Source organism: Rhodnius prolixus, unplaced genomic scaffold (genome assembly GCF_049639745.1).
Source record: "Rhodnius prolixus isolate KJV_2025 unplaced genomic scaffold, Rpr scaffold_11, whole genome shotgun sequence".
NCBI classification, from domain to species: Eukaryota; Metazoa; Arthropoda; class Insecta; order Hemiptera; family Reduviidae; genus Rhodnius; species Rhodnius prolixus.
The window spans coordinates 315,872-336,503 of NW_027411625.1; the positions used below are offsets into that span (position 1 = coordinate 315,872).

Genomic DNA, 20,632 nt, shown 5'->3' on the forward strand with positions numbered 1-20,632 from the left:
AGTTTACTCCAAAATACACGTTTTCAGAATGCAGGGCCCGAAAAATGGTTATTAGAAGTGAGACAGTGTATGCGTGGGTGTTGTGCCCCTCAATTGCTTCTTGATTCGAGTACATTTACAGTGCGCATCATATTTCACACATGGAATTACAGAGATATTGGAATATTACATTAAAAGCATTATATATTTTTGGTTGAAATATTTTTCAAAGAAGGCGATTTAAAATATGAAAATTAAAAGAAAATAAAGAGTGGCAATTATTTTAAATTATTTAAAATGTTTAAGAAAAAGTAAAAAACGAATTACACAAAAAGGATTAATAAAATTAAATAATGATCCATTAATCATAAAACTGAAAAATAAAGATATGGACAATAAATTTTAATATCGTTTTATTTTAAAATTGAAGTAGGCAATCGAAGTCAATAGCTAGAAAAATGTTGATAATTTACCTCAGGAGAAGATCTCAAGTTTTCTCAAGTTGCAAACCACCGGCTCTCTTAACATATTCTTTACCATGTTTACGCTTAACTTATCGAGAAATGGAAGTGTAAATGATTGATCAAGACTGTCGAGTTACTAGCATTGAGGGTCTGCGTATCTCTTTTGAAGTATTGGGAGCATTATAGTATTCAGCTATACTTCTGGATTGGAAGTGCGAATTTATATATGACTGTTATTTGATCTTAGCTGATTTAGTTAGCACGTTTACAGCTTTTTTCGCCAGTTGATAGGCCATTTCATTCCCAGCAAGACCCTAATGAGCTCTCACTCAGAAGAAATGAACCGTCCAATCCAACAACTCAGCGAGTCGAGACAACCTTTTTCTAGCATTTATTAAAAGTAGAAATACTTTTATCTCTATTTTCAATGAATCCAGAGTAACTTGGGTATCAGTCAGTTCGCCGGATGACTTATTCTGAAAGGAACATCATCAAAACCGCCATTGCCCCGATCAATGGGCAGTTCCTCAGCCTGTTATTTGAAATTTGGAACCTATGTGCTCTAATAAGTTCATAGCTCAAACAACATCCTCTCCATTCTTATATAACTACGTTTATGAATAACGTAGCTCAAAAATTAAAAATCACTGGAAATTCAAAATTATTTAAGTTAAATATGTAGCACCGTGTGGCCAACCGTAACTTGGTGAGTAAAATTTCTCACTGGAAATGTAGCTTCTCCACTTTCACATTTTCCCGATAGATGTCTCTTACTTTTTTTTCTATTTTTAGGATCTAAAACTTTTATTCAAATCATTTTCCTAGGAGAATAAATTTTGAAGACATTCCTTGGAGAAAGTATTTCGGGAGTTCTAATGTAATTTTACCAAATGGAAAATAACGACCATTAAAAATAAGTTACTAAAATTGTCTGTTTGAAAGAAATGGCTTTTCACTGAATTGTAAATCTCTTCAAAGATTTTTAGACTCTACGTATATGTACTTACTGTATATTTAAGAAGTAAAGGAGTGCCATTTTTTTTTAGATATTGCGAAAACATAATCGAAACCTTTTTTTATTTAAACATGCTTCTTCTAAAACAACCTACAAAAATTGAGCAAATAATCTTGCTAATAAATTGGAACAGCCAAGTTCATATAGCCAAAACGCGAGATAATAAATGGACTAAGAAAATTATAAATTGGTACCCGTGGTAACTAAAGGGAAGTAGAGGACAGCACAGAAATGGGTTGAAGAATTTCGATTGTGTGGTGGATCTACCTGTTCGAGAAGACGGCTGAAGGCTTGATGTACTCAGATGGCATTTTTTTATCTTTTTTTTTGTTTGTTTAAATGTGTGCTTAGATGAACTTAAATTTCATGCTTTTTATTAATTCTCTTCAAGCTTCGAAAGTTAACCACGCATCATAGCCAAATCGCTTAAATTATATTTTCTATAAAATTACTAAGTGCAGAAATTGTAATATACAAATTAAATAAATGGTGTATTTTTATTGTGTGTTCCTCATCCACAACACTAACTCATAATAAATTGAATCAAACGCGCCCCCTCCAATTCTTCAATTGTTGAATTAGTTACGTCAAGAAATAGACGCTACCAGACACAGCTCGCTTCCCAATTCAAGGTCAGCCTACTTGAGTAGTTTTATTTGATTTGCATTGAGTTCATTGCAAAAAAAAAAAAAAAACGGTATGGCAGATTATAATTGAGTGTTATAAATCCCCACTACAAAAATTATTTGTTCGATACCTTGTAATTCGATTATATCGAATATGTTTTGTTGATTCGATATTTGTTACCTAGTTACCTAATTTTTTGTTTACATACAGAGACATGATGGAATTAGTAATTATTTTTAATTTTAATTTTTTAAGCTATTTTTATTGAACAAGTGACGTGTTTTAGAATGATTACCAGTTATACATATGTTACACAAATGTACAGATAGTTGTGTAGAATAATGTTTAAATGAATATTATATAGTAAAATATGTTTACGTAAATTTTATTGTTATTTATTACATAAGTAAGTAATAAATAGGTAAGAATTATTTAACTTTTTTTTTTAAAATGCGTCGTTAATGGGAGCTGTTACGTAAGTTAATCGTATGATATAAACTGCAGAATTGTGTACCTGTAGTTAGAGTTACCTTCCTTACTTCCTAAAGTCACTGTAATTCGCTAGATAACCTCTGTCGTACCACAGCCCATAAGAGACCTAATCCATATTATTATTATTTTAATCTTACTTTTTCTGTAACATCGTGTAGAATCATGTTCATGCTACGGACTATTAGATTGAATAATTGCCATGCTAGATTTTTCTCTACAGAAGGTAAGCATATTCTTTAATTTAAAAAATTTGTTTAAACATCAGTTAACTTTAGATTTACCATTATTCTGTAAATATAGATATAAATGGTCTTATTGCTTTCTTCAGAAAGTAATTGGGGTGTAAAACATTGCTTTGTCGTAATGAGGAATGAGGCTTTGGCAGTCATGTAGTTAAAGGAGCGTGAGCGTCTGGTATTTTACAAGTACAAATTAGTCGTAAATAAATTAAAATTTTGCGCATTATAATATTTTTCTCACTTTCACCAGTGACATTGGAAGTTTTTAATTTTTTCACTCCTAAAAAAAAGAGAAGGGAATTATGGCATTCGTATTAATTTTCGTTTTGCATTTTAAACGAATATATACGTTACCTTGAAACGGCACCTTTCCCCTGTGAAATAAATTTTTTCTGAGCGGTGTTTGTGTGGTATCTAAACTAGAACAAAAACTAAAATTCGTAGATAATTTTTAATTGGATAGTTTGGTGATTAGAGTAACCATGGTTTTTGTCAAGTTCAGGCAACCGGCATTGCCACTACATTTTATAGATTTATCAGTTGTTGCCATTTTTTCGAAAATGCTCTTACGATTAGCTTATGCACACCTTTCTTACATGTAGATCTATCAAACAAAATCATTTCCTCGGGGAAATTCTTTTATCTGCGAGAGAAGGGGACATTAGACCCACATCCACCATATTTACGATACAAACCTGTTATGAAATATTAATAAGAATATTTCAGTACTTCGTGGTTTCAAATTTTTTGAAATTGAATTGGCACTGGTAATTGTTCCTGTTATGGTTAACTACTTTTATGTTAGGCAATGCACACTAATAAAATCACGTTAGCCTACTCAAAGGGCCTGAAAACGTGTAAGGAAATTCTTTCTTTTTCCAGGACTAAGAGAGAGTGAAAATCTTCGCTTGTTTTCTTTGCACCAATTGGTGTAGTATAAAACCATATACTCAGCTCTCACACTGACCAAATTAGTGCTGACCCATTTTTCACTGAAAAACATTTTAACAAAATACCAGACAAAATATGTGCTTTTGTGATCCACCTAAATTGAATTTAGAAAAATTGAAAAAAACTTAACTTTATGTTGGCGGTACCATTATAGGTTCCGTTGGAATACCATTGAAATTGAAATTTTCTGAGAAAATTGCTTTCTATTAGACATTGTCTTGTTGAAGGAGTATCTTGTTCAGTTAAACAAAGATTTATATTTTTCAGCGAAAACGGAGTGTGCATGTTCTAACATGTGTAATAGTAATTATTAGCTGTAATCACACAATCACAACTATCGAGTACGCTATGTACCAGCATTAACACAGCACCGCTTTTTCTTAATATCATTAGGCACACTACAGCTTGTTGAACATATGTAACTTTTCTATTCTTGTTTATTCGGATTGTCTAAATAAACCCGATGGGCTTGCTTGATGGGAAATGCTTCGGTAGCTTCTGGAACTATGCAGATGCCCAATGTTGCAGTTTATAGTTTAGTGAGATTCATTGTATCCGGTTTGATCGGGATAGTCCCGGTTTGAGATCCCTGTCCCGGCGTCCCGGTCAAACTTGAACAACACCGACACCCCGGCCGATCGTTCCCCGCGCCCATTTATTAATGTGTTTTCAGTTCTTAATAATTTTGCGTCCCGGTTTGGCTCTTCGTAATTATGGTAAGCCTACTTATAGGTGTAGTCGCCCTGTGCGAATCATCACACTTCTAAGGCTAACGCTATCATTTTACTAAATCTTGTGGCTCAGTTTGGTAGGCCATATAAAAACTGAGTTTTCCTCTCTGCTTTTTTTCATTTTAAAAGCGGTGTTTTGGTCCTTTTTTTAACCAGTTAAGCGCGTTTGACGTTTATACACGTCAAACCAAATCTCTGTTACGGTGCGTTCGACGCGTATACTCATTGTGAAAAATATAAAATTGCCATTAACGATAAAAACTCGAAATTTTAATAAAATACAATAAAAATATTATTTGGCGGGATGTTTCCTTTATCTTACCAATAGAACTGCCGAGTATTTATACGGAGGGAGGTGGTGGGAGCCAGCCAAATGATAAGTGGTTGGTACATGTTTGGTCTCCGCATTAGAGATTGGGAATTACGCACACAAATAGAAGCTCTCTACCCTTGTGTAATGCTGTTTTTACCTTAGATAGAGAGGTTCAGACCTCAGTAGAGCATGATTTCATTTTGCACAGAATTCAAAGCTCTTTTCTTCCTTGTAAAAGCTCTTGCGCCCCTCTAGTTAACTAGAGCAATGCATACGCAAGATTTTTGAATGAGCACAGAATGCTCTGTAATCTCAAGCCCCCAGAGATTGCAGAAAAAGGGCTTGCAGTGACTATTATGACGTTGTAAACTTTTAGTTGTTTTTGCCCTACGTTCGACGTGTATACACGTTATTGTCTGATTTTAATTCCGCACACTGTCGGAGGTTTTTAAAATTAAATTCCGCGCTTAACTGGATAAGAAGTGACAAAATTGTCTAAATTTATAGATTCTCTAGCATTTTTTAATTAGCATAGATCCTGTCGTTAGAGGTACAGTCATAAACCGAAAGTAAGAGTGGTACCTAATAAGAAACATTCAGTAAAGCATAAATAACTAGTATGTAAAAACTACGAACTAAAATTCAAGATTCAAGTGTTTGTGAGAGAGAGGTTGAGTTGGGAAAAAGCAAAAAAAAAATGCAGATTCATGCTGATAAATTAAATTTTTTTAAAGAAAATTAGATAACTGAGTATTGCGTCAAGTAGTCGTGAGATTTGAAACCAAATTATGTTAAGTTTTTATTTTATTTCTTTTATTTATTTGATTTTTATTTTTTTTCTAGCAAATCAAAAAATTTCTAGTATTGGTTTCGTCGGTTTGGGCAATATGGGTTTTAGAATGTGCAAAAATCTCATAAAAAAGGTAAAAATTTTATAGTTATTTCACTTAAATTGATTATGTAATTTTGAACATAAGAGCAAATTCATTTAAATAAGTTTGAAGGACTGATTTGTTTAAAATTGATTCTGATAACAGTTCAGCTGATATTAGTCCAACATTCTTATTGTTTTAAAAAGAAAAATGAATTGTTTTTTTTCAAATGTTGTCTAAGCTTATAAATACGAGTGTGTTAATATGAGTTATCTCATGTGGCCTTAAATTTTAATCTAATTATATTCATTAGCAACACAAACAGTTGTTTGTATACAAACAGTTTATAATTAGCTATTTTTTATCTTTCTATCTTCTTGACATTGTCTTTTTTTTCACTGTGTTAATCTTATTCACTAATTATCTGGGAGTATCGACCGAATTTTAGGAGATGAGAGTGTTCAGGACTACTAGCTGTGGTCATGTAATGAAGAGAATGGATATTTTTTCTAGGGCGCCACTGATCTCTCAAATATTGACGCACTTAAAAAAAAATATTGTAATAATTTTTCAATGAAATTAACCCCTTTTTCCTTGCAGTTTATTTATTTAGTCTACGTATTATTTTTTGTTTCGTTTAAATTCCTAATTTTTTCAACCAATCTTATACTACTTATCCTGTCGGCAGGTTTCATCTGTCAGAAAAATCAAAATACAGTGCCCCAAAATTAAATTTCATCTTACAATGTTCTCTCCTCGAAAATAGATTATGCATGAATATCACGACTTGAGGTTGTGTTACAATTAGATAGTTCTAATTAAACTGTAACTGTTTTTGACAATATTGGTCATTCGGAATGCCAGAATTCTAGGATAGGATTTTTCAGTTTGGAGGTTTTCTCGAAAATAACTCCTACGACTATCTTTAAATTTGCGTACATGTTTATCTATAATTTGTATTTCAAATATTTGTCTAGGAAAACTGTATTTTCGTAAGTGCGAATTTTTCTGAATAATATTTTTTTGCAGTTTTCAGCGAATGTCAATCGAGTTGAACTCCTTAAATTAAGTATTACTTTAAAATACTAATGCAAAGGAGTTTACTAGTATTGATTGTAATTTTGTTCGTGAGCAGTGATTTTAATAGAATTTCTGTGGGAAAGAGACATTTGGGCTTTTATCAGAGGTACCATTTCTGCATGTTTACCACCTATGTACGGTCAATTTAATATTAAATCCTGTGAATTGAAAAAGTTGCTCGAATATCGAGTTGGTTAAACATCAACAGTATTTTGTCAGCGACATATTCAATTAACAAGATTCATGTATAACTGATGATATAAAGGCGGTAAATAGGTAGATTTTCCAGAAATAATGCCTTTGACAGAAGCCCAAATGTCTCTTTCCCGCGGAAATTCTATTAAAATCGCTTTTCACGACCAAAATTTCAAGCATTACTGATAAAAGTAAAATAAATAAAGTAATGCCTATTTTTTCAGGCGGGCTTTACGACCAACTTCCAATTAAGTATCATGGACGGAGCGAAACATACTTTACTTCCAAGTTCTCTTACTTTTTTTTTTTCCTTATCCCACGACAAAGGCGTTAAGCCATTTTCGGTCTGGCAGCCCAATATCTTTCATAGTTCTCATACTAAACATTAAATAAAATCCAAAGCCTAGGCCCGGAACGTACCCAGTACCATAACACATACTAGCTTGGCAGAACTCGTCTCTAACTGCTCGGCTACCGTGGCGCTTTAAAGATGTGGGATGTCCCACTATTTTGAGTGTCATCCTTGCGCAGGGACCACGCTAATCTTCTCTATTTCGTTCCAAAAAAAATACTGATAAGTTTCTTTACATTAGTATTTAGTGTTCACAATTTCTTTTTCTCTCTGTGTCATGAAATATTTATTGGATTTTGTCTAGATGAAAGCAATAACGGTTTTCTTTGAACTTTGTATAGTAGGTTCACGTATGTGTAGACCTTACAATTTTGTTTGAAACTGTTACTAGAGAATATTGATTTTAAGAGGTTCTAGGGAGAGCTGGGGACGTCACGTTTTGCAGTGATCTTATATAATTGTGAAGCCAACTAATAGTTGTAAAAATTCAAAATATGAAACATATTTATAAATCAGATAATATCTTGTTAGTGTTCGCATTAGATTTCTCCATGCATACACATAGTTACTTCTCTCACACAATCAGTAGTATTGTGCTAGAGACTTTTGTTAGTGAAAGGAAAATACATTAACGAACCTTTGGAACCTCAGAAGAATTAATAATACGAAAAACATGCATTAATGAATGAAAGCATACTATACTGGAGAATTAATAATGCGAAAAACATGCATTGATGAATGAAAGCATACTATACTGGAGAATTAATAATGCGAATAACATGCATTAAAGAATAAAAGCATTCTATAACGGAGAAAGTTCAACTAATTATTCAGCATATAAGGACCCTACCACGTGTAACAATTTTCAGTTTATTTACTCCCATGTATTTCTCTTAAATAAGTGAAAATCCCTAATTATTATTATTATTTTTTTTAATTATTGATCATAAAAATTCATATTGATTTATACTATTGATTTATAAAAAAAAAAACTAGGTCACTTACACTTTATTTCGTGACACTTTATAATTATGCGGAATTCCGTTAGTTAAATAGAGAAACTGTGGTTCACTAGTGCTCCAAATTTCTAATCATTCTTCACTATCGTCGAGATGGATGAAAGAAAGAGTGCTACAAAAGGATTTCCTCTGTTGGTGCTTTAAAGACCACTTCGCGACGTCGTTTAACAGAGAGATCCTAAATCGGGATTAGTTCGAAAAAAAGACCTTTTATTGATGTAAATAGTAGCCACGGCAAACCAAGGAAATTTTCGCAGGTCTTTTTGACATCAAAATAAACAGCATTATCACGGTTAAAGAAGTAAATACGACTGTTTTCTGTCCATGATTTAACAATGAACTGACAAAATTGCCTCTTTAAAAATGAATAAACAAATACCATATCTCCACTTATCTTAAGTTCAAGGTAGATGTATTAGAAAAAAATATTTTTGAAAGCAATCCTTTCATTTTATCTAATCAGTACTAATTTTAAACAATACTATCAGTCAGATAGTTTTGAAAAATAGATAAAGATAAGGAAGTAATCCTATTATCTTTAATTTTTAATTTGTACAGTTTATTTATTTAACTACTATTTGGTCTACCTTCTCTTCGCAGGAGGTCGTTTTGCCAATACTCAAGTGCTAAATATAATAACTATAGAAACAGATTTTCGTTTACTGTATTACAGATGAATATAGCACTGTAAAGATTTAAAAAACTTATTACACTTAATGCGTTTTACTGCTGTGTTTGTGTAAAACTTCGCGCAAAGGCGCAGCCGCCTCTAGCATTCTCGGAATCCTCAAAATTATTTTTCATTTTACACTTCGTTTTTCGTTTTCATAAAAGATTTTAAATCAAAACAAATTGTTTGTATAAACATTAGTCGGCATCCACAATATATAGATTTGCCTTATTTAAGCCACCCTGTCTTCAATGTACTCTCTTTAGTCTAGTTGCGTATATAAATTAAAAATTTTCCCATAAAAAAAATCCAGTGATATTACTTACTTAATTTACAGAATTATCTTTTACCTCTGGAATCGTGGTCCAACATTTGGAAAATCAAATTAGATAAAAATCTTCTATTACTAGTAAAAATTACTCAAATGCTTCCTTTACAGTGTATGAAACTCATCTTTACATCAATATTAAATACTATAGGGTATGCGAAATCGAACTGTAAGGTTGAACGCTTCTAAATTTTATGTCCAAGAGATTTACTAGTAGAAGAGAAATGACACTAAACTCCTGCAGTGTAGCGTCCATACTAAAGCACTTTAAAGTAATTCATGTTGGAGGAAATGTGGGTGTAGCGAGGAAAGTTTATAGCAAAGCGAAGAAATTTATTTATTTATTTATTTATTTATCGAACAACAGTATTTATTTATTTTTTTAAATGATTTAAAGTGCATCAAAATCTGAGGTTATTGGCGCCCGAAGCTTTTTTCTGAGCACTGCCGGACACCGGACTGTGTTCTCTCGTTACAGACAACACTGTCCATCACCGGACAGTGAGCTGTAAGAAGCTCTTAGGAAGAGAAAATCTAGTGGCCAGCAGCTGGATTCGAACCCGGGACCTCCGCGTGGGAATTCAATACGCTAACCGCATCTCTTCCCTTCCCTAAGAAATTTATTTCGGGTAATTTAGAGTTCTGGAGAGACTGTAACTTGGAAAGAATTTCAAGGAGCTGTGAACAAATACTGCACGCAAATTAAAGAAGAAAAGACCAAATACTTGAAGACCTAAGAGCAATAATGAAACTGGCAACATGAACTAACGAAGCAAAATAGTAGGCAAAACCATGGAGAATTATCTACACATTTATGAAAGATTCTTCCATATTGTTGTTGGGTGTGACATAACAATATAAATACCGCTGGTTGACTGTCACATCAGTAGAATGTGGGAGGTAAGCTTCATCATGGGTTCTACAATTTTAACTTCGGTGAAGTTCTATTTTTTCTGCGAAAAAAAAGGAACAAACCAAAATCCGCGGGTCGAAACAAATCGTGGTGAGTGGAATTGTAGGAAAAGAATAACTAATAAGTAGGTACTTGAAAAAAAGGCCTTGATGAAAAACTCTCGGGCAATGTTACCATCAGCTAAAGAGAGTTGATGGAAGTAACTACAACGTGGTTACCTCAATGTAAAGGCAGTTTCTGAATCGGAACTAGTTAATGGTTGGTCGTAGAAGATAATGATGGTAGGTTGTTTTTCAAGCGGATTAAGAGCACCTACACAATTTATCGCTGGTAGACAGGAGACTGATGCAAACTGCTTACTATGTGTGTTGAGATGGCGAAATTAAAAGAAACTTATTTGTTAAGTGTTACGGGATGTGTTTCCGCTGGAATAAGATTACTATGGCAAAACTATGTCCAGTTCATGCTTTCAGTTGTAGAGTCACGTTTCTATAGAAGTGGGGTACAAATGAATATATTGACTTAGGAGCATTATGATTGGTTTTCTGAAGCTAATGCGAGCCTTTAGATTTTAGATTTTAAAATGACGGGGCGGGACCCTGTCCCCACGGCACCGCAGCCACAAGAGGCTTATTGTGCCTTCCCCTTAAGTCTAATAGGTGAAACCTCCCCTTCTAAAAAGGTCGAGAGCTTTCCCTACTAGTTCCTTCTGCGATATTATCTCCTTTTGCCTCTTTAGTTCCAAAGATGTCTTAGCATAGTCTCTCAATTGCAACGCAATCGAACAACAGGTGAGAGGCCGTTTCCTCCTCCTCCTGGCACAATCTGCACAATGGTTCCGAGCTAATAAGCCCTATGCTGTGCAGGTGCTTTCTGAACCTTCCGTGCCCTGTGAATAGGCCTGTAATCAGAGTGATCTGATTCCTGCCCAAACCTAGAGCCACTTTAGTACTTTGTTTGCACAACAAGGGCATAACCCTCTTGCTGTGTTTGTCCCCAGGCAATGCGAGCCTTGGTATTAGAGCAAATGTAATTTCACTCGTAATTAATCTGTAATTTTTACATTTTAACAGTTCAGTTTATTTTGAATATAGTGATTGATGATTTAGATGGTTATTATTGTAAATGATTCCCTAATAATAAAACTTAACAAATAACATCTTTTTAAAGGGATTTGATGTAACTGTATATGATAAGAGTAAGGAAAGTTTAACTCAATTTGAAAAAGAAGGAGCAAAGTGCGCTGATGATCCCAGAAAATTAGTAAGCAGCGTCGACTGTGTAATAACTATGATTCCCACTGGAGCAGATGTTATGTCATTGTACACACCTCAAGTCATTTCGTAAGTACTTTTCTATTTTAGTTCTGTAAAACATTGGTTTGTATGGCGTGTTTGCTAGCTCATTGGCCTTGCTGTAAAATACACTGTTATTTCAAAATTTATCAATTGGATTGTTAATAGCTAGATGTGTGAGTTACTACCTCACATTTTTTTTTTTTAATTTTAGTTCCTTTAAGCCTCGTTCTCTGGTCATAGATAGCAGCACTGTTGAGCACACAGTCGCACAAGATTTAGAGGCTAAATTTAAAGAAGTGGGCGTTTCTTTCATTGATGCACCAGTATCAGGAGGTTTGCTAATGTTTAAACTGTATAATAAAACTCTATTAAGACATTTGTTATTAATGATTTTTTCAACTTCTGCACAGGTAGTTTTTTTTTTTTTTTTTTTTTTTTTTTTTTTTTTTTTTTTTTTTTTTTTTTAAATTCTCCAACAATGTACGGTAAAATGATGTGTACACTAGAATGACAGAGTTAAAGACTTCTTAGTAATGCATATTTACTTTGAGTAAAATGGTATGAATAAATATCAGCACCAGACTAAGGTACTATTCCTGAGAGGAGAGCTTGTTGTTATTAACCTTTTGGTTGCGTTTTAATACTTTATAATTGCCTATAAACCGTTATTTCTTTACTTTTATTAGGACAAATCTTGTGGTCACAAAAATGTCCGAAATCAACTTTATATAATACGTTTAGTCTCCTGAGGACGACTGAGACATATTTTTGTGATAAAACTAATTACACTACGAGCCCACTTCACAAACAGCTTACAAAGTTTGCCTGCATTCTATTAAGGCAGCTATTACTTCATGTTATACCCTTTCAAATAAATGAACCAATGATGAGATTCAACCGATGCGTACCGGTAACGCGCGTACTTGTTCTTAAAATTTCCCATATTGCGCGCACTGATATTTAAAGACTCACAAATTAGTTGAAAAATCGCACACTTGGTTAATTTAACAATTTAAATTTTCTCAGGTAAAAAATTAATAATTTATTTTGGATCAATTTTTGTTTTGTTAATTTTGGACACGAGCATGTATACATACATATATATAAAACATACCAATTAAATATTATACATAACATTAAGTGCGAATTAATCGAATTTTCATTAAAAAATGTTTCAGGTAAAAGTTATAGCTCGAAATAGGTACAATTATCACAAATTTAAAGACCAATCGGAGAAGCTATTTTCGATTTAGTAAAAAAAATCGAAATAGCCTATCAGTAAAGTTATTCGTCCACTTCTCCTATTTTGAACAAAATCTTATAATGCTACCCTCTGTTGGAACCTATGCTAAATATTAATTTTGAACTTTCTGCGATTTTTGTTTTTTATTTACGATGGAACATACACTTGCATACACACAGATCTTTTTGTTAAAATTGCTGTTCCTGACCCAGAGGACCTCAAAACGGATTTAGCCAGTGAAAACTCAATATCGAAAATCTGCACGATTACAATTCCTTCTCTTCTTAAAGTAGTAGTGGTGTATGAGAAAGTAAAAATTATTTTGGCGAAACAAAAACGCAAAGGAAAAAAACCATAGATTTTTGAAATAATTTTTAAAGCTGATGAATATTTTAACTTTGAAATTTCCACAAACGGACAAAAGGAAATTCAAATTGAAACTGAAACTGAGCACATTTGTTTAATAATTCGTTGGCTAATACGAATCAATATTGACTGCAAGTAACTAAGAAAAATTGTATTCTTAATATTAAATGTATGAATAACTTAGTAGATTTGCTTAACAAAATCAATAAAAATTGAAAGAATTGGACATTTTGAGCGTGTTGGTTCTTGATTGATTTGAAGTCCATCACTTAGGGTACGTTCCCAACGGAGCTGTGAGCATAGATGATAGCGGAGATGATAGCAGTGATGCATCAGCGCTTATAGAATAACCTAGTACATTCTTATGTGAGCGTGCACAACGAAGCTTCGACTAGTGTCTCATACGCGCTGGTATAAACGAGTATAGATGATAGAATTGAATTTTTCATTTTTCTGCTAGCTGAACTCCAGTATCGGAGCTTCAAAATGGACGTAGAAAAATTATTTAGTGCTGACTTTACTCATTATTTTTGGTTATTATTTTATTATTTATTTTTAAACAATATTTTGTTTTTTAAATCGTGCTTACATTTATTTTCATATGTATTTATTTGTTGTTTTTTTTTCAATCAAACCATTACTTACCTAAGAGTAATCACTAGTTTTTCTTCTATAGTTATAGGATTTCCATGACAATTTTTCCTACGTTTTCTTAATTTTTTTTTTCTAAAATTTAGTCAAATGTGGGTGGACCCATCCTCACATATTCAAAAAAACGATCCGGGTAATTTCTAAGTTCCTTATATAAATGGTGAAATTCACCCAAAGTACTTCGTTTTTTTATTTATGGGATGTACATGATATTTTCTACATCTTTTTTTTTTAAAATATACCATTTCGTTGCTGCTGAACATAAAAACTCTTCTTCTCTACTCGTCATGTTGCATGTATCACAGCTCCGTTGTGCACACTAATCAGCGATTATATTTTACTCTATCAGTTATCATCTCTGCTATCATCTACGCTCACAGCTCCGTTGTGAACGTACCCTAAGCCTAACCCAAGTTGAGCGACCAAACGGGCATCTGACTTAGATAGTGCTGTACCATTTCCTAGCTTTCTAATGACAATCCGACACCAGGACTAGTTGTGCTTCTTATTTTGTGTATTGCTGGTTAGCTAAGGTCCCTAGTTACTTACCAACTGAAACTTTTAATTAAATCATACACATCAAGAGACGATAATTAGTACCTCCCAGCAATAGTTATGATGATGTAGCTTAAAGGGTAACTCCACAAATTTTACACTACCCTGAAGATGGTAATAGATTTACCGGAACGTTAGTGAAATGAAACAAAATTTATGTTCGAATTTATTGATTGGCCGCACCTCAAGACTCCCAAAATCATCAATAAACAACGGTCGAAAACCAAAACTATCATAGTAGTTTAGAGTTGTTACCACTACCTTCTTGTACACACCATTTGTAGACTGGGCTATTTTGGGACGGTTAGGTGTAGTGTTTATGAGTGTGGATTATTAAGTGGGAGGTCTCTAGTTTGAAACACATGAATAGCTGCTGAGCATATGAGTTTGCAAAAGTTAGTAGTAATGTATGCGCTACTAACACTTAATATGGTAACTGGAGTTCGCCCGTCTGAAAAGTAGGAATAACTTTTCCAGTTACGCACTTCAAGGATATTCTTTTTAACTCTTTATGTGTCTATTTATTTTAGATCGTTTTATCTGTAAATTGTGGGCTTTTTATACCACATTTTACACTTAAGCAGCTTTCCTTTTAGACGATTTCTTATATAAAGTTGAGATCATATTTAAATTGTGACGAAATTGGTGATCCTTTGTCCCTCTTCTGAGACTTTTGATGCTCTTTTATAAAAAGTTTTATGAAAGTAAGTTTCATGCAGGTTTGTAAATAATTGAAGTACTTGAAAGCCATGGGTTTAACACTAGATTCTTCTAAACGGTCTTTCCTCTCTAAATCCGTACGAAGCAAGCTATGCCTGTTTTTTTTTGTACATATGTATATGCTTGTCTGTATAAGCCTGGTCATGTCTGTAATTTTTAATTTCTGTTACATATATTAAGAAATTTTTTTAGGTTCCAGAAGTACCTCTTCATGATAGTTTTTTCGAAATTTTCTCTGAAATGGCTCCAGCGTATTATTTAAACTTCATATACGCCTTTTAGCTATGCATCTCTATAAATTAGATCAACTATGCAAAGGGATTAAGAACTTGTATGATTGGAAATCACTAGCATTTACTAATTCTGTCATCGTACAGTGTATCTACCTTATGTAGAATGAAAAGTGAATTTTTGTTTGTTCAATTTTGCTATTTGTATTTAGTATAGCCTTACACCATTAAGGCGGTAAAGGATGCTTGTATTTATATTATTTGTTTAATTTATAATATTTATTTATTTATAATATTTTTGTATATATTTATATATTATTATTATTATTATTATTATTATTTTTTTCAAGGTATATTGGCTGCTGAAAGTGGCACACTGACATTTATGGTTGGCGGTGATACGAAAGTAATGAACCGTGCTGAACCAGTGCTAAAAGCGATGGGAACAACATTGTATCATTGTGGAGGCATTGGTTCCGGTCAAGTTGCTAAAGTTTGCAACAATCTCATATTGGGCGTCACTATGGCTGGTCTTTGTGAAGCATTGGCTATTGGTGTGGCATTAGGATTGGATCCAAAAGTATTGACAGAAGTAATAAATGCAAGTTCTGGACAGTGTTGGTCATCATCAAAATATAATCCAGTTCCTGGTATTTTGCCTATTGTTCCAAGTTCTCATGAATACAAGGTATTCTTTTAAATATATATTCTATATAAAGGGAATAAATGAGTAAAGAAACGAATGGTTGCGCTTTTAATGTGTTGCATTTAATGAATCTGGAATCTCATCATGGTCAAATGTTATTATGCGCTTCAGTATATTAACCAGTAAAAAAGAATCTTAATGCAGCTGTCAAAGCATTGATGAACCGACAGTCACAGGAATGGTGGATGGAAATCAAGACCGGAGGCTGGCAGTAAAGTTCATTAGTTTAAACTGAATTAGTCCAGCAAGGCTGCTCTATCACTGTATGAACAGCAGAGCGCTAAAGGGGTATTTTAAGGGAAAAAAATGAAAAATAGGTTTTCTGTTTATTTTAATTTATAATACATTCTGATTAATGTGAGACCGAAATTGTTAGCAGGGTAGATAAATAAAAAGACAAAATTGATCTAGAAAATGTAAATTCATAGCTCTTGTATGGATAGGGTGCCTAGATTGGCCAAGTCTATTCTAATCTCTCATTCTGAAACTTGTATCCCGCAGTCTCTTATCATTTATAGCATTCATGTTTTTACTCATTTCATTACAGATGCATGATGTTATCTTGCTGTAATAGAAACTTCACTTTGGATGATGATTTGAAATTGTGACTGTTTAAGACACTATCGAACTTCTTGATCAAGAATACCTAACTAACTTCTTTATTGAAATTTCTTGAGGCCTTAGGACTGTTGTAGAAATTTTTTGAGGAATTCAGAATTAGTCATATTCCCTTTTTAGTTCATCCAATATTACTCCCGGTAGATTTTATTTTCGACGCTTTGTTGTAGAGAACTTGATTTTAACTTTCGGAGCTTCTCTCGCTTATTCGTACCATATTGGCTTATCTGACTCAATATTTTATATAAAAATTCAGAGGTTTAAAAAAAAAAATTACAGTAGTTATGGGTCGAGTGAAAAAAGAAGTTTTTGTACGGAAATTTTTTTAATCAAAAAATTACAAGTTTATTGCTAATATTAAAGCTGTATCCCATGAAAAAAAATTCTACTTTTTTAAAATAAAGTATTACTTCAAATTCATAAAAACGATAATTTATTTGACTAGTCCCATTTATTAGGTATAATCTGATCTTTCTTACTAGGGATCAACTTAAAAAAATGGTAAAGAGGTGGACGTAATAAGCCGGTGGTTGCTGGTTTAAATCCAGTGTTGTCTGTAGCGAGAAAACACTTCCGGAAGAAGGCACTGAGTAAACTATAGGCGACAATGAACTTAGATGTTAGAGAGGCACAAGAAAAATACAAGAATTGATCAAAATTTTCTGGAGGCCATGAGAAAATAAAATTAAAAGCGGTTGGAGAGAAAGAGGGTTGTCAAATGATTAGGAGAGTAGCATCCTCCATTCATTTTTTAAAAAAAGGTTTTCTTTTATTTATAGTTCTTGGACTCCACTTATAAGAACCAGACCCACTCTTTACGTCTGTTATTATATTTTTTCAATAATTTATCAATTAACTGTTACAGGCTGGATTTGCAGCTCAGATGATACTAAAAGATCTAGGAATAGCAAATAAAGCTGGAAAAAATCTTGGCTTAGCTTTAGAAATTGGAAAAAAAACTTTCGAAATGTATGATGCTATGTGTAAGAGTGGCTTAAATGAAAAAGATTTTTCAGTAATTTATAATTATGTATCTAAAAGAACGAAATGATTGAATATTTTATTGTATAACATTTATATAAATATATTTTTATTACTGAAATGTTAATTTTAATTCTTTCTTTTTTTCATTTGTAACATGTCCAAATCTTTTTATTGCTTATCTTGCGATGATGGCGAGTACTATGTTACCGAAAAATCTAGTTCGGGAATAATTTCTAATGAAATTATTTTTGATGATAAACGGAAAAAACTTAGTGAAACACTACTCAGCCCCATTGCGTATGCAACACAAATATGGTGTGAAACTCTATCAACTTTCTTTTACTGCAGTTTTCACGATATAAATTGAGGTTTTCTTATTCTAATAGAGACCCATAAATACAGTTCGGGTTTGTGATAACATAACTGTCTCTTTGCTAGTTAGTTATTCTACTTTTTTGAGATTTTCTGAAATACAGCTCAAACGAGTTTTCTAAAACAGGACACATTTAATGCGTAAATATAGATCTGCTAAGGTAACCTTTAATTGAAACATTTTTCTCGGAAAATTCGATTAAATGAAGAAAACTGTTGGTGGAGAGGGAGTTTAGGTTATTGTATACAGATAAGTTTAAGTCTAAATGCACTAATTAATCACGTTTATAAGATTAACGAAAATTAAATGAATTAATAAAATTTTGAGTGTGCTGAAAATATGAAGAATTAATGGTAGTAACATTTTTGAGAATGTAGAAAGTGAACATCGTTTGAGTGATTAAAAACAGATTTTTTTTATTTATGAATAGGTCAGTAATGAATTTAACTATGTTTTAGTGTAATCTATGGTAATAATATGTAATAATGGCGAGCAATGGGCAATGGAGGCGTATCAGCTCCTACATTGGCCATATGAGTATTTCAGATAAGGTCGACCCTGGGCCGGTTATTGACATGGCAGGGGACAGTATCTGTCCTAAATACAGTTTCGAGACTCCTTTTCAGGTGTGTATTAAACCGAGGACTGAATGGAGGGTGAACTGGACGGACCAGTACCGGAAGGGAGGCATTTGGTTTACCGATGGCTCCAAGATGGACTGTGGAACTGGGTCTGGAGTGTATGGGGTTAATCCCGAGGTACTCATTGAGAGATCTCTTGGGAGATACGCCACAGTCTTCCAGGCCTAGGTTTTTGCTATTTAAATATGTGCTGAGGAAAACCTGCGGATGGAACCTAGAAATAGGGAGATTCGTATCTTTTCGGACAGCCAGGCTGCACTGAAGGCTCTTGAATCCTTTAGAATGACCTCTTCCCTGTTTTGGGAATGCAGGAAGGCCCTAGAACTACTGGCGCGGCACAACAAAGTTCGGTTGGAATGGGTGCCGGGTCATGTGGGTATTGAAGGGAATGAAAAAGCTGATCATCTGGCCAGAAATGGAGCTAACACTCCTTTCATCGGTCCGGAGCCTGTCCTGGGGATCACCAGGGGTTCGGTTCGTGCGGCTCTCAGAGATTGGATCTGGAGGGAGCACGAAAAGAACTGGGTGATGTGTCCTGGAGTTAAACACAGCAAGACCATGATGCCTTGGCAGTGTAAGCAATGAACCAAAGAGACCCTTGTTTGGGTAGAAATCAGATTACTTTGATTACAGGCCTATTCACGGGGCACGGTAGGTTCAGGAAGCATCTGCACAAGGTGGGGCTTATTAGCTCGGAACCATTGTGCAGATTATGTCAGGAAGAGGAGGAAACGGCCTCTCACCTGTTGTTCGATTGCGTTGCAATCGAACGTTTGCGCTATGAAACCTTTGGAACGTTGAGGCCGAAGGAGATAGTAGCGCAAAAAGAACTAGTAGGGAAAGTCCTCAACCTCTTTAGGAGGGGAGGGTTCGCTTACTAGAACTAAGAAGGGGCTGGCACAATAAGTCTTTTGTGGCTGCGGTGCCGTGGGGCTAGGTCCCGTCCCGACTATTATCTAATCTTATCTTATCTTATGTTTTAGTGTATGTCCAACTAAATCATAATACGATGTGTACTGGTATTAAAAAAAAGAATCAAAATTTTGTAGGCAATTAGTTTAGTGCTAATTATAAATTAAATGCTTGAGTGGAAATTCGGAATGCCCCAGTGAAATAACATTTCCGTAAAAAAAAAAAAAAAAAAGTTGGATATAAATAAATGGAAAGCCTTTCTAGTTTTAACTTATGTATTTTATGGCAAACACTCATGCACACCCTTATAAATTGAAAAATATTGAATTGGATAAAATTAATTTTACATCTTTTTTATTTTTTATTTTATTTTTATTTGTTTTTTATACATGGAAAGTGTAACAACTAATTCCCTAAATCAAGGGAATATGAGAACAGTAGAAATTTTTGTCAATAGGTACCCTTTTATCAGAGAAATCTACTTTTTTTTTTTTTTAAATTAAAAACTTACACAAGAATAAAAATAAGTTTTTAATCTAATTATCAAACATTTTAAATTGTAGGAAGTTTTTGAAAAATTGTATTTTTCAATTAAGTTGTAGTGAAAATATAAAGTTAAAATGTAAATAATAATATACTAAGAGATATTATATTTTGAGCAAATTGTCAAGTTGTAACTATCTGAGATAAAATAATTTAATTTATAAGGAATATGTTTTAGGGCAATTTTCATGATGAATATGATACATTCATTCATAATTTTGGAAAACACAATCTATCAATAAAATCCATTTTAGTAATCCATAGAGAATATCTCAGTAGAGATTGTACGCCAAGCGACCAACTATAACATTTTTTCTATTAGATCTGGAATATACTGCAGGTGAACTTCATGATTTAAAGAAATGATGATATCCAGTTTTTGAAATTAAATAATCTCAGAAAATGCTTGTTTTTCGGTCTTCTACAAAAACATTTATACAAAAAAATTGGTGGGGTAATATAAATTTAGAATTTATAGGCAAGAGAAAGTCATGAAGGTCATTTTAAGAAATCATAGGCAACTTTGACATTTGGTTTATTTTTTTTTGAGAA

The 20,632-nt window shown here is 33.3% G+C and overlaps 1 protein-coding gene, 1 long non-coding RNA gene and 1 other non-coding gene across 3 annotated transcripts in view; 1 reads left to right on the top strand and 2 right to left on the bottom strand.

Moving 5' to 3' along the window:
* Positions 1-8,689, bottom strand: part of LOC141459331 (uncharacterized) — a 21,608-nt gene extending 12,919 nt beyond the window's left edge. Inside the window, exon 1 of the long non-coding RNA XR_012461443.1 lies at positions 8,316-8,689. This is a non-coding gene — a long non-coding RNA (uncharacterized lncRNA). The remainder of the gene's footprint in view (positions 1-8,315) is intronic.
* LOC141459330 (probable 3-hydroxyisobutyrate dehydrogenase, mitochondrial) lies at positions 2,552-17,735 on the top strand. Its single transcript, XM_074138291.1, has 6 exons — positions 2,552-2,800; positions 5,655-5,734; positions 11,411-11,583; positions 11,750-11,871; positions 15,654-15,991; positions 17,493-17,735. The coding sequence occupies exons 1-6, from the start codon at positions 2,740-2,742 to the stop codon at positions 17,676-17,678; spliced, it is 960 nt and encodes a 319-aa protein (XP_073994392.1). The 5' UTR covers positions 2,552-2,739; the 3' UTR covers positions 17,679-17,735.
* LOC141459595 (U6 spliceosomal RNA) lies at positions 7,445-7,546 on the bottom strand. Its single transcript, XR_012461523.1, has one exon. It is a non-coding gene; the product is annotated as a U6 spliceosomal RNA (small nuclear RNA).
* Positions 17,736-20,632: the final 2,897 nt, after the last annotated feature.

Excerpts from the sequence above, each read along its gene's own strand:
- LOC141459330 (XM_074138291.1), top strand. The coding sequence starts at position 2,740 with ATGTTCATGCTACGGACTATTAGATTGAATAATTGCCATGCTAGATTT. Across the intron at positions 2,801-5,654 it reads TAGATTTTTCTCTACAGAAG|CAAATCAAAAAATTTCTAGT; the intron begins GTAAGCATATTC and ends TTTTTTTTCTAG. Across the intron at positions 11,584-11,749 it reads TACACACCTCAAGTCATTTC|TTCCTTTAAGCCTCGTTCTC; the intron begins GTAAGTACTTTT and ends TTTTAATTTTAG.